Genomic DNA, 12,597 nt, shown 5'->3' with positions numbered 1-12,597 from the left:
GAAGCTCGAGAACAACTTGGCAAAGCTATATTTTGGAGCTTTATCAAGAATTTATAATGTACAATAAGTCCTTACTTACAGCATCAAAATGCGTTAATATTTAGCAATACTAGTATCTACTAATAAGGTACAGTCGGGCGGAGTGGAGCCAATAAATTCCCTGCAATGTCTGACAGAAGTGATAGGCGACGTTCTTGAACGCCTTCACTGCCGAGGCCGCAAGGCTCCGAATAAGTGACTATGTTCAGTTCAAATTCCTGGACGCTCGCTTTTTGAAACGAGAACTTGTTGCTTGCCTGGAGAATGTCCAAGTCCAGAGTTCAGAGCCACCAGCATGGCATAGATCAGTCTCTGATGGCTGCTAGGAACCTGAAGGTTGTACCGGTCGGCGCATGGGTAGAAGGGGGCCCGCAGCAGCCTGCTGCACCGACGTATGACCCTATGGTGAGTTATCATAAAGGAACATGGGGAGGGGGGCAAGGGGAACTTAACTTTTGTTTTTGTTTGTAGTTTTGCATCGTGTTAGTGGATACTGCAACTAGCCTCAGCCTTGCTGTAATAGTGTAGCTGTTCTTAACATTACCCACGGTATATTGGTAAAGATTTGAATCCAATAAACTCATGTATAACGGCACTGAACTTTAATCCAACACATTCCAGCAAATTCCAAACTGAACCATGAATAAACAAGCGGGCTTTAGCGCATTCTGGAAACTGTTTAGTGCATTGTTTACTATGTTTCTCCGGCCATTGCTACACATCCATTGGTCTGCCACTTTCTGTTGTGTCGCGAGAAAATAACATTTCAAAGACAGTGTAACTGATAGCAAGTCCTTTGGGATTCTATTCCCAGTGGAACTTTAATCCAACACAATAATATAACAAGGCTGTTTATCTACGGATTTCATATTTACAGCGACAAATTTGTATCAATCGGCAGGCACTTACTCAAGGTTAAATTGGCAAATCGGCATGTCGGTAAACTGCTGATAGCCGCGATCAAAACACGGCCCCAAAATGCATCAACCAGCGGCAAATCCGTTCTGCTGTTCTACTACACAGTTATGACGTTCTATGAAATTTTTCATCCGTTGTTTGGTAAGCAAATGGTGGCAAAATACGTTGTTTGTGAATGGTTCCCAAAAAATATACCCGCAAAACACAGTACAAACTCCCTACAATACGTCCCCCATGTGGGGCTGTTGGTATCGCCAGTGAGATCCGTCCTACTGGCCTTTGGATGTGATCACTTTCGAAAATAGGGGTGAAGGAGCGTGCTGAAATATGATTCAAAATGGCGCGTGTTCGGATTTCAACAGAATTTGTGTAACAAAGCCTGGCCCTGTACTTTAAAGAGGGACACTTCAAGGCATGTTGGTTGTGTTGGATGGACAGTTTATTAATATTTCGCTATATTTACTGTGATAATTAATGTGTAATGTGAGGACGAAGAGTGGGGTTGCTTGAAATTACAATCGCTGCCCTCCTCCCACGGCTTGATTATCAGCATGGAAACATACCGGAAGATTGATTAACTTGTCGCTCCAACATGCGATCTTTGTGAGCTGAAACTTACTAGGTTTTAAGTCGTATACCTTACTGGTTTTGTACAGCACTCAAAAGAATTTGCATACCGGAGCTAGTTTTTGACTGACAGATGGGTTCTTAAAAGTGTTGGATTAAAGTTGCGTTGGATTAAAGTTCAGTGCCGTTACCATGTTTGTGTCTCAGTTCTGTGTTTCTATATTGGTAGCTTGCGGCAGTTTATGAAGAAGAGAGACTTCAACGACTTACCAGAGAGAAAGAAGCGAGGCTTAAACAGTTCCAGAGGGAGGTACGGAGAAGGGTACAAGAGCTGAGGGTCCAGAAGATGGAACAGCAGCTACAAGAAAACTCGCGAGTGGTTTGTGAAAACTTCTTTTTTTTTTAACAGTAGGGTAAAGGTTCTTAACGTGTTACCTGATAAGAATTTTCTGAGCAAAGTCACGCAACAGTCCCTTATTTTTCTTTACTTTAATGATGTTACTGTTTATGACTATGCGATTACCAGGGTGAAAATTATAACACCGGGTGACCCAACTGAATCTAACAAAAATAGTGTTTGAGGCAAGAAGTAATTACTTCATCACTGTTTGATTAAATGTCAAAGGATATAAAGCTTAGTCAAGAATTTGCTTTTTAAGTTTTTTTAACCACTATGTATCAAATGGTGAAACTTTATCCATAAAAACAGGCAGACTCTGAGAGGAACATGGTGTACCAGACTGTTCTGGCTGCAGAGAGGGTGACTCCAAAGAAAGACCGGCGTCCGTTCCGCCACAACCAGAACCTGGCACCGCCCTCTCCCCACAGCATCGCGCCTGGCATCAACAGGAACACTACCCATGCTGGGGAAAAGCACGAGGACCAGTTTGAGATCCACTGCCATCAAGTAGGCCTGGGAGTTCATACATAGTAATAGAGAAATTATCCAATTCCAAACAATACATACCGCTCAAAGAAAAGGGGATCTTTTCCCTTGGAAGCTTATTTAGAAGGTAATATTAGTGCCATTCTCTTTTCCTGTGTAGTCTTTTAAAGAATAAGTAATTACAGTGATTTACGATTCACATTACGAATGTGGTTGTTTGGAGCAAAATAGATCTGGATATGGAACAGGAAAGTCAGTGTCCAGGACTTCTTAAAAGTCCATAGGCCAGAGCTTTCAAAGTGCTGTCAAGTTTGTTCATGGGATGGAAAATTCTAAGACGTAATCTTGCAACTGCAGCTGTCGTCTGTTCTACTGTAAATGCATTCAAGTTTGCGGGGATTTAATTTTGCAGTAGCGGGAAATGGGACTTTCGTGGTGGTTTTAAGTTTGCAGTAGCACCATGCACTGTAGTCTCTTACTGCCATGGAAAAGTGTTTGCGTGGTTTTAAATTCACAGTAAAGCGGCCACCACGAAAACCACGAACATAAAACCACTGTGAAAATTTCTGCATTTACAGTAGATTTTACCATGACCGTAGGTGTGACAATGTACCTGTGTGAGTAAGTACCTAATGTGTGTCCAGGTGAGACGGGGTACCAGACAGGCGAGGAGGAACCTTGCCGGCAGACAGGTGGTGCAGAAGGAGAATTTTGGGGTGAGTACTACACAGGGTCTCAACAGTCGCACTCTGTGAGAATCTGGTTGAAACAATTACATGTATATAGTTTTTCTAAAATATAACATATTTTTGTACCAATTGTCACGATATTTGTCAATGATTGAAATGTGTTCTTCCAAAATGACAATCCTGAATTCATTCTGATTATATATACTCGTAGGAATTTCTTTGATTGCAAAAGAATCGGGGTAACTGGTGAGTATGAATCAGGGCTCTAGCCAGCTCGAAATTTTTTTCCGTCAGCCAATTCCCATTGTTGCAAAAACCGCAAAAATTAGGATAGAACGACGGAACTGAGACCTTGAAAAACAGGTTTTTAATTACATTATCGTATGCGAAAGGCCGCCGACACACTATGTCAACAATCATAACAATAGCAAAACAAACTTTCCGACTGTGGACAGCGTCCCCAAGCTGCCTGTAGCTTCCAACAAGATTTTTTGTCCGTCAAGGTTGACGGATTGTTTTAAAAACATTTCCGTCACACGTAGCAAATTTCCGTCAATTGACGGAAAAACGGACGCTGGCTAGAGCCTTGGTATGAATAATACTTGTACTGGGCACTTTTCTTGTATGTAAGCTTAGCCATTGTGCCAGATGTAGGACATACAGAGATAGTGACATTAGTTGTTGTTCCCTTACAGGATGACTATGATGTCCCAGCTGGTATGTGGGGGGCATCATCCACCAGAGATGTGAGTCAGTAAAACATCCAGCTTCAACTGTTTGATACAGGGCTTTTCCAACAATTTTGTGTAATGTTTGAAGTTCATTCATCTAGCAACTCGTAACTTGCACATAATTCAGGTAATTGGACAAACCATTATGTTTTTTTAATCTCAGCACCAATCCCAATATTCCCAAGAAGTGCCTGAGGTGATAGAACTAGAGGATGAACAGGATACATACAGGCATCCAGATATTCATGCAGAGGACAGCCATGTGCTTGAAGGACATTATTCCAAACAACCTTCCTCTTCAGGTAAGGCACCTGCCATTATCACCATTTAACTCCTCAGTAGAGGATACTAAGTATAAATCTTTAGCATTTTGTGGTCTTGTACACCATGTCAAGTACTTGCTAAGTTTGTTATAAATGTTGAATACATGTAATAACAGCTCCAACTTTACCTCTGCCCCCTCCCCTCCAGTCCTTGATGTCAGACCTGGTTTAGCTGCTCTACAGACACAGCAGCAGGTAAGAAGAAAAGAAAAAGACTTTTACTGTCCAGAAACACATGCCTGAGTAACACTAGACTACTGATCCTTAATGGTACTCACCGTACTGCAGCGTATTTATGTGTTTTATTGTTATTTCTTTTTATTTCAGGTTTGGGCAATCGGTTTATACATATACATCTACTGTTCCAGTGAGCAACTCTTAGTACTATGAAGTGTAGCTGTGGCTTAACAGTGCAAACGTTCAGTGCTTTGTTTCCACACTGAAGTACAGAAAGGAAAAGTCACACCAACTGTACTACCAACTATTCATGCTCTCTTAGATGTTAAACAGATGCTGGATGATCAGCAAAAAGGCTGCCTAAGCGTAAAAGCTAGGATGATGACTAAAAGATCACAGACAGTAATATGTGTGTTTTGTACCATTGATTGTTCTTGTTCCCTCCCACAGAAGCAGAGTAGGTACTGGATGTCGAGACGGCTGTTCATGGACATCGAGCGCCACCAGGTGAAGGAGCGGGCCCAGCAGGAGCAGCACAGGAGGAGGATCAACAGGTCAGGCTCCTGTCCTAGAACAACAGCTTCATGTCTGCCTCCATAGGTCATAGTGCAAATTTTACCATCAGCAATGTGCCAAGGAATAACTACTGACAATCCTGTAAATCACAAGGTCTTAGGTTCCAATTCTGGTCAGGGTTAAAGTCCTTTGAATGGAATGTTAGGAAAGCTATGAATCCCATCATAGCATGAGGACAAAGAACCAAACAAAGGAATAATGTATGACACTAAGAGAGTATAGCTGATAAAATTTACATCTTTCTTGCCGTTAGAATCAAAGAGAAGACGGAGTCTGCCCGTCGGGAGGAGGAGGCGATCCTTGCTGTAACCCTGGCCCAGGAACAGGCATCGTCTGAGACAACACAACGTCTGAGTCCTGACAGAAGTACCTCATCACTGGAGGACAGCAGGAGGGAACAGAGACACAAGGAACTGGACAGGTGGGTAATAAGACTTGCTATGGTATACTGATGGGAATCACTTTTAAACTTGCCACTTGAGGCTTGTAGGGGATGCAGTCCTTCAGGCGGTATGTTGTAAATTGTTGGTCCCATGCTCAAGGACAATATACCCAGTACAGAAGCAGAAACACAATTCTCAAGAGGAATAGGGGATCTTCGTAGTTTGAAATAGATACTGGATGGACAGACATAGTGCTTCACCCCAAGCAATTGTATGCCTCCAAAAATTCAGGCACTGGCAACAAGTAGAGAAGTCAGCTGCAACAACAATAACAGGGCTTGCTCTCTTTTGACCCCCTGCCCTGTAGCCATAGCAACAGTCATCACAAGATTTAGGATACTGAAATGTCTGTCTCCCTCCCAGATATGTGGAGGCGCTGCGAGCCAGGCTGTGTGAGAAGGTGGAACAACAGAACATCAGGGTTCCTCCACTGTGCTCATGTGGCCCCACTGTGTGGGACACCAACCCCAACACATGTGCTAACAACTGTATGTTCTATAGGAACCCAAAAGGTCTGTCCGTTGTCGTTGTTAATAGGAATGTTAATGCTTGACTCCATATGTGTTGAGTACAGTTAAAAGGGAATTCAGAAAATACAGGAAGAAAGCTTTTGTGGAATTCCTGTAATCCTTTTTGTCTGACATGGCCTTCTACTTTTCTCTCATTTGCTTTACCTCCCCTGTCTGTGATAAGTGTGAATGCTTGGTTTGATTTACATGCTAGGCCTATACCAAGGGTTATTGAGTTGCTCAAACTCAGGTTTGTTTGATTTTATAGCTAACACACATATACAATGTATATAGAATAGTAGCAGCAGTAAGATTTTTAAACAAGCCTGATGACACCTTTGTTGTGTTTTACTCTGGTTCCACAGCCTATGCCAAGGCCCTGCAGTCCCTGCTGGCATCCTGCGATGTGTTGTGAAGATAACGACAGGAAGAAAAGACCAGATGAAAACCAAACTATGTATATTTGTGCTGAATTTCTGTATGAAGAAAATAGAAACTATAATTTTACAAGTCGCTTTATTATCCATTTTGATGGTTGACTGTGTAAGATGATAGGGCAGTGTATATTTATGTAACATAAATGATAGAGTGAGCCATATTACAGGTATGATGAATTGATAAATATCTATCTAGTGAATGACCTCACTTGAACCCAAGAACTAAACTTAACTGTCTTTAGTGATGTTTTGTTTGATTTGAGAAACTTGCCAATAAACCAACTACATTCTTTTGTTCAGGTTTACATCACTTAATACTTAGTATTTTTAGCTTTTCAGTTAAAGATCATCTGTTTTTTGAAATACAAATGTAGTTCTCAAATGTTCCTCATCAGGAATGAGATTATGAACTTCATAATGATTAATTGCCCTCTTCCACAAGCTATAAGTTCATCAGTAGTTGTCAACATTGTCAAAGTTAATGCAACAAATAAAAACTCATTCTTATTAACTAAAGCCAAATCACATTTGTCCTGTTCCTTCAGAAAGCAGGTCAGTCATTGACATTAAGTCATCTTTGATATAAACCCTTTGTAGGTTTCACAATAGAAAGTTTTTGTTTTGTACAACATGGCACTATATATAAAGTTATTATCTAAATTAAAACATCATTAATCCTCTATAGCCTCTTTCTGCCCATAGTAAACCCATCTGGCCAGCTCTCCAAATGTTCCTCTCATCCTCTTGATGTCCTCAGGGTTGTGTTCCTGCAGGGAAGAAGGTGAAGATACTGAATCTTGATAACCTTTCATAGAAAGACCCCAGTTATAAGTTTTTTTTGTGTGTCCTTGTATTTTTTAGCATCAATAATTTACATGATAGAATTGCCTCGCATGTTTTTCTGTCAGTATACTAGCAGCTCGTTATATTTTTAGCTTCTAAATCTTAGTATTGATTTTCTGGTTTGCCTGCACTCTATTATCCCCAGTGTGCCTCACCAGTGGAGCCTTTTGACTTTTGTTTCTCTGAGTCTGAGAATTCTTACCATACATGCCCGTGTACTGCGACTGTTAGTAAAGACATTATATAAATTATGTAAAATTATATAATGGTTTAATTATGTAATGTTCATAGCATTGATTGTCGTACATTTTGTATATTGCACATTTCAGAGAGTATGTGCTATGTGTTCCATTGGCTGACAAAACGCTTTTTTACAACCCACGTTAAGCTAAGAAAAGCAGGCATGAGGATAAGAACTCCCTACCTCATTGTGGTATGAGTAGATGAAGTGGATGGCATATGCCTCGGACCAGTCCTCCAGCACGTCTTCGTTCCACATCCGCTTCATGTCCCACCAGTCGGTCCAATCGGGGCGGGACAGGCCCGTCAGCTCCATGTGGATCAGGTTCGGGTGCTCCGAGGCCAGGCGCCACGGCTCCATCACGGAGTGGAAGTTCCACTTACCGTCATCGAAGTGGTGGTAGTTGTCGTACCTTTTGGTAAAACATGTGGTTATTTGTATAGACCTCCAGGTACCTCTGACCCACCATAGGAGTGCTCAGTGGCAATGTGTCTTGGATCGGTCAAATTGCGCTTGCCAGAAATATGCGCAGGGCACTACAATGTTGTAATCATTACAAATGATCAGCAAAATCTCTAGCCAACTTTCAAGTAAGATTCGGGTACTCACCAAATCCTAAGGAACTCTGCGTTCGGTTTGGACAGAATGACGCCGTTGTTCAGCCCGGCGATCTCGTTCCCCATGACGTAGTCGTACCTTCGCAGGGGGTCGAAGGACTTGAGGGCGAAGACGTCCCAGTCCAGGTAGATCCCGCCCTGCTTCAGGAGGACGTCCATACGCGTGATGTCCGATCTGTGCGGGATGTTGTGGATCGGGTTGCCGAAGATTTCCTCCGGCTGTTCGGCAGGGACGACCTTCAGGATCTCCCCAATCTTCTCCTATACACACAAACACGCACACAAATGAAAACGCGTATATATGCTAGAAAACATATCAAACATTATACATATATTGCTTTAGGAGTTAATGTAAGTTACATTTCTCGATGTATGTAATCTCATTGCTCATAGTCATACTACATATGCCATGGATGTAGTTGTTTGCTCCTAGTCACAGGTACTGACTTGCATCTACACGTATCTTAGATTTACTTCGATCTTTCCTTTTTTACTATCTATAGAAATGTGGGACACCACGTGGACGTCTCCGTGTTTTTATCGTGTGAATGAAACCATCATGTACCTTTGCCACATCCCAGTTGTGGCCGCTGGGAGCGCAGTCGGAGTGGATGTAGATGTGGTCAGGCTTGATGTAGCGGTGCGCGCTGAGTACGCTCAACAGGTGGTGAAAGCGGAAGTCATGACAGGTGAACCAGACATAGTGGACCACGTTAGGCACCACATAGTCTTCCCGGGGGTACAGGCGGGGCTGCGACCCGTCCGTGATGAGGCGAGGGGAGCCGTAGTACACGGAGCGCGCGATCTGACCGAACGTCGTACGTAGGTTGACGATGTCGTACTGATTGTGGTCTTGAGCGTACAGATCGTAGAAAAGTTTGATGGCGAAGTTATCGGACCAGCCAGAGTTATTCTCGACAAAGAGAAGGGACGGGTCCTTCCAGTCGCTTAGACGTGGTCTGGACAAAGTATTTTCTTCGACGTGGACCAGATCGGGTCTGTCCACTGCTGCGTCTAACGCCAGCTCTTCGTAGTCGTCAGACCGAGTCCTCTTCATCTTCTGTAGTTTTTGGACGAAGTAGGCTTTCTTCTTAGCGATGATGGTGATGAAGCTGAGCCCACGTGGGGACCGTCCCATAGTGACGTCATACTTCATCAGGTTCTCAAAAGGTTTGATGACGATGACGTCAGCATCCAGGTAGATACCTCCGTCCTCGCGCAAGATCTGTAGTATGGCGTCCTCCGCCGTCTCACCAAGAGTCGCGTTCGGCGCCGCGCGTTCCACGACGGTCAGCTCGTCAATCAGCTTGGCCTCGGCCCAGTAGCGGCCGCCCGGTTCTTCGTCCGTGTGGAACCTGATCGGGGCCTTCAGCTGCTGCCGTGCACTCATCATGCTGATCAAGTTGTGGAGCTGAAAATCTCTCTCTCCGAACCACAGGTAGTGAACGATGTTTGGCACAACGGCGTTTGTGTTCGGCTCGGCAACCTTCTTCTCGCTCTTTTTCAGTTCTTGCGCCCCGTGGTAAACTGTCCGGGCTATCCTGCCGAATGTCGAGTCTAACGTAAGGATGCTGTCGGGAGTGTGCCCGAGGTTGTACTGGTCGTACGCGAGCTGGATGGCGTAGCTATCGGAGAAGTCCACGGTCTCCCCCTCGCGGTACAGGTTGGAGAGGTCCCACCAGTCCGTCCACCTCGGTCTGGTCAGCCTCGTGTCTTCCACGTGCAGGAGGTCTGGCTGCTTCGCCGCCACCTCGATCGCCTCCTTGAACTTTCCCTGCAGAAGCGTCTTGTACCACGTCTTGAGGAAACTGGCGTCTTGGCTGGCCAGAAGGACTTGGTCGCTCAGACCGTCGCCTGTTCTTCCCATCACGCAGTCCAGACGACGTAGCTCGTCGAACGGGCGGAGGGCGATGGTGTCCGTGCCTAGGTACATCCCACCGTGCTGCATAAGGGCCTCTAACCGGGCACGAACCTCCATCTGCCGTGACACTTTCTCCGGGACATCGGAGCCCCATGGAACCAATCTGAGCGTGGGGATAGCCTCCGCCTCCTTCCACCATCTTCCCTTCGGTTTTGCCGCGGCGTGGAACATGATTTGCTCCGCTCCTAACATCTTGTGCGCGCTCAGCACACTGAGTAAGTGGTGGAATCCGAAGTCTTGATCCGTTAACCAGAAGAAGTGGACGATGTTTGGGATCTGGTCTCCAGACTTCTGCTTTTCTTCGTCAGCTCGTTTAGGAACGACAGCATTAAGTTTTCTGTCTACCGCTGGGGGTTCTGGCTGTTTTGGCGCTTTTCTTTTCTGGATCGCATGCCCCTGTTCTCTGTCTCTCATCATGTCCATAGCTCTGGCCCGTGGATGTGACCGTTTTGCGGCGTACACCTGCGCGCCCTGCGAGTCGTCCCCGGACAGCAGCGATACTCCGAGAGACACAACGATCAAGAAGGTGACTCCGGTCACCACACGTCTGAGTGAGAGCCGTGGCATGATGTCACTGAGGTGGCTGTATGAAAGAAAAGACATATATTTATCTATTTTTGTCGCATTTACGCGTTTTTTTTTCAGTGGTGCCAAAAGCGTATTCATCTTAAGTAAATCTTCACAGGGAGGGAAGTCATGACCTTTTCTGGGTTCCCAGTCTTTCTGACTGAGGCAATATGAAAAAAAAAGGACTTTCCTTTTCAAGATTTGTTTTGAGATTAAACAGTAATCATCAAATCTAAACGATAGCATAATAGAGTTTCCTTTCCAACAAAATATCATAGATAACACCGCCTTGTTATTCATTCATATACAGGCGTCTTGAACGCGTTTCTACGCCTCTACTATAGCGGGCTGCCTGTTTATAATGGGAGACCGTCTGAATGTTTTGCCCCTGTGCAAATACATCTCCTGACCTCGGGATCAGAAGATAGTTAATAATTCAGCCCAGTGCGTGTCAAGGACTGAATGTTCCTGATTGCACATGCCAAGGCCATACGGGGTAGATGTTCTCTCCAGGATGACAGAAGCAGTAGCTGGCCCCAACTGGATTAGAAACTGAGAGATTCCATTTAGTTCGTCTTCCCATAAATCGGGTTCATTAGTAATAATTGACAATAAAACACACAAATCTAAAATCCTAATTGTGTCGCACCATTTCCAGCAACAATATATATGGTGTCGGAATACAGAACACATTCTTATTAAACACCTTGGAAGTGGTACAAGTATTTAGTGACCACCTGTTGCATTAGTGACGTACTGAGACGATCATCACTGTGCCTTAATTAGGCCCTCCATACCACTGGGAAAATCAGAATGCACTCTGGACTCATTGTCCTGTCGAGAACTGCGGCCACTGAGCATCAGGATTGTGCGACCATCTACAAGATACTGTGATACCGATACAAGCTGCTGTAAGCTTCAACTTACCTCAGCACACTGATGTAATCAGATTGCACTGTGCTCGGAGGCAGAGGAACGGTCCTGAGCGAGAGAAATCCCAAACAACACACGCAGTATAATGCTTGGCTCTGGTAGCAGGACGCACGGTGACACCTGAGTGTCTAAGCTCGTACTCCCGATCCGTTCCGCGCAATATCTACTTGTATGTATAGCTGCTACATGTGGCTAGGCCTACTTGTGACTAGGTAGGCTGTGGATAGCCTTGTACATGTGTTCATGCAATCGCAGCGCGCGAGTACGCTAATGTTTAACTTGCCTGGCCTACGTGGAAGTGCTGGAGTCAGCGCAAACTCCACAAGTCAATACGGGCGCCGCGGCCCGTGCAAAAAACAAGATTGCGTCATCTGTACAGTCGACCCCTTGAATCTGGGGTAAGTTCGCGGCCGAGCATGAACTCCATCGATAAAAATGACTTTTTTTACCCTTTGTGTGTTGTGTTACCTTTGAGTTATACTTGTCAGTTGTGACAAATGTTCAGTATCAAATCGTGACTCATCTAGATGTGTAAGACTAAAAGGTCTCGGACGATTTCTACTTTTTCATTACTAAAGTTCCTTGTCCTGTTTACTTTTCAACTTCAAAGTTGTGAGAACCACGCCAAGACCACGTGAGATTTGTTAGCTTGTGAACTTCGTCCTGTCCACGTGGTCAGCACGCAGCTTGTTGATGATCAGAGGTCACTGGAGGCTAAGGTCGATACATGGCAACTAGCAGTACATGTGGGTTAATTGTGCAGGCACTACTGAATGGTTCAGCTATAAAGAAAGTATGGTGGTCCTGAAAAAACAAACAACCCGAACTGTTGAGGTATATAATGTGAAATACCTGGGTCAAGGTCATCATTTAAGATTACGTCAATAATTATCATTAAAGATATAACTGTTAAGTCGATAATTCCGCTCCTCGATTCACTGACCGTTAGAAGTCCAAACTCTTGACATATGACCAATAGCATTCCAAGATGATAATTATAGCATCATTCACAAACATCATCAGCTTCAAAGTAAGACAAAAATAAAGCTAGTCATATTGCTTCATGCGCCTTGTGTGTAATTTCGTAATCAACACTTATCTGGATGTTTAACCTTCCTCAATGTACTAGAAGTTCAACACAAAATCGTTTTTACGTCTAACATTGGCCCAAATTGTGCAT

The 12,597-nt window shown here is 44.2% G+C and overlaps 2 protein-coding genes across 2 annotated transcripts; one reads left to right on the top strand and one right to left on the bottom strand.

Annotated features, from left to right (window-relative positions):
- Positions 1-212: 212 nt before the first annotated feature.
- On the top strand, positions 213-6,589 carry LOC118417989 (coiled-coil domain-containing protein 15-like). Its single transcript, XM_035823781.1, has 11 exons — positions 213-444; positions 1,754-1,903; positions 2,234-2,431; positions 3,055-3,126; positions 3,795-3,845; positions 3,994-4,132; positions 4,302-4,348; positions 4,781-4,884; positions 5,160-5,327; positions 5,713-5,861; positions 6,224-6,589. The coding sequence occupies exons 1-11, from the start codon at positions 304-306 to the stop codon at positions 6,271-6,273; spliced, it is 1,269 nt and encodes a 422-aa protein (XP_035679674.1). The 5' UTR covers positions 213-303; the 3' UTR covers positions 6,274-6,589.
- Positions 6,358-11,727, bottom strand: LOC118417981. The gene is made up of 5 exons (XM_035823770.1): positions 11,412-11,727; positions 8,562-10,500; positions 7,989-8,257; positions 7,563-7,791; positions 6,358-7,062 (listed from the first exon to the last, which is right to left on the bottom strand). The coding sequence occupies exons 2-5, from the start codon at positions 10,482-10,484 to the stop codon at positions 6,967-6,969; spliced, it is 2,517 nt and encodes an 838-aa protein (XP_035679663.1). The 5' UTR covers positions 10,485-10,500; positions 11,412-11,727; the 3' UTR covers positions 6,358-6,966.
- Between the last annotated feature and the right edge of the window lie 870 nt (positions 11,728-12,597).

Source organism: Branchiostoma floridae, chromosome 1 (genome assembly GCF_000003815.2).
Source record: "Branchiostoma floridae strain S238N-H82 chromosome 1, Bfl_VNyyK, whole genome shotgun sequence".
In the NCBI taxonomy this organism is placed as follows: domain Eukaryota; kingdom Metazoa; phylum Chordata; class Leptocardii; order Amphioxiformes; family Branchiostomatidae; genus Branchiostoma; species Branchiostoma floridae.
This window is presented reverse-complemented; position numbering and strand designations above follow the sequence as displayed.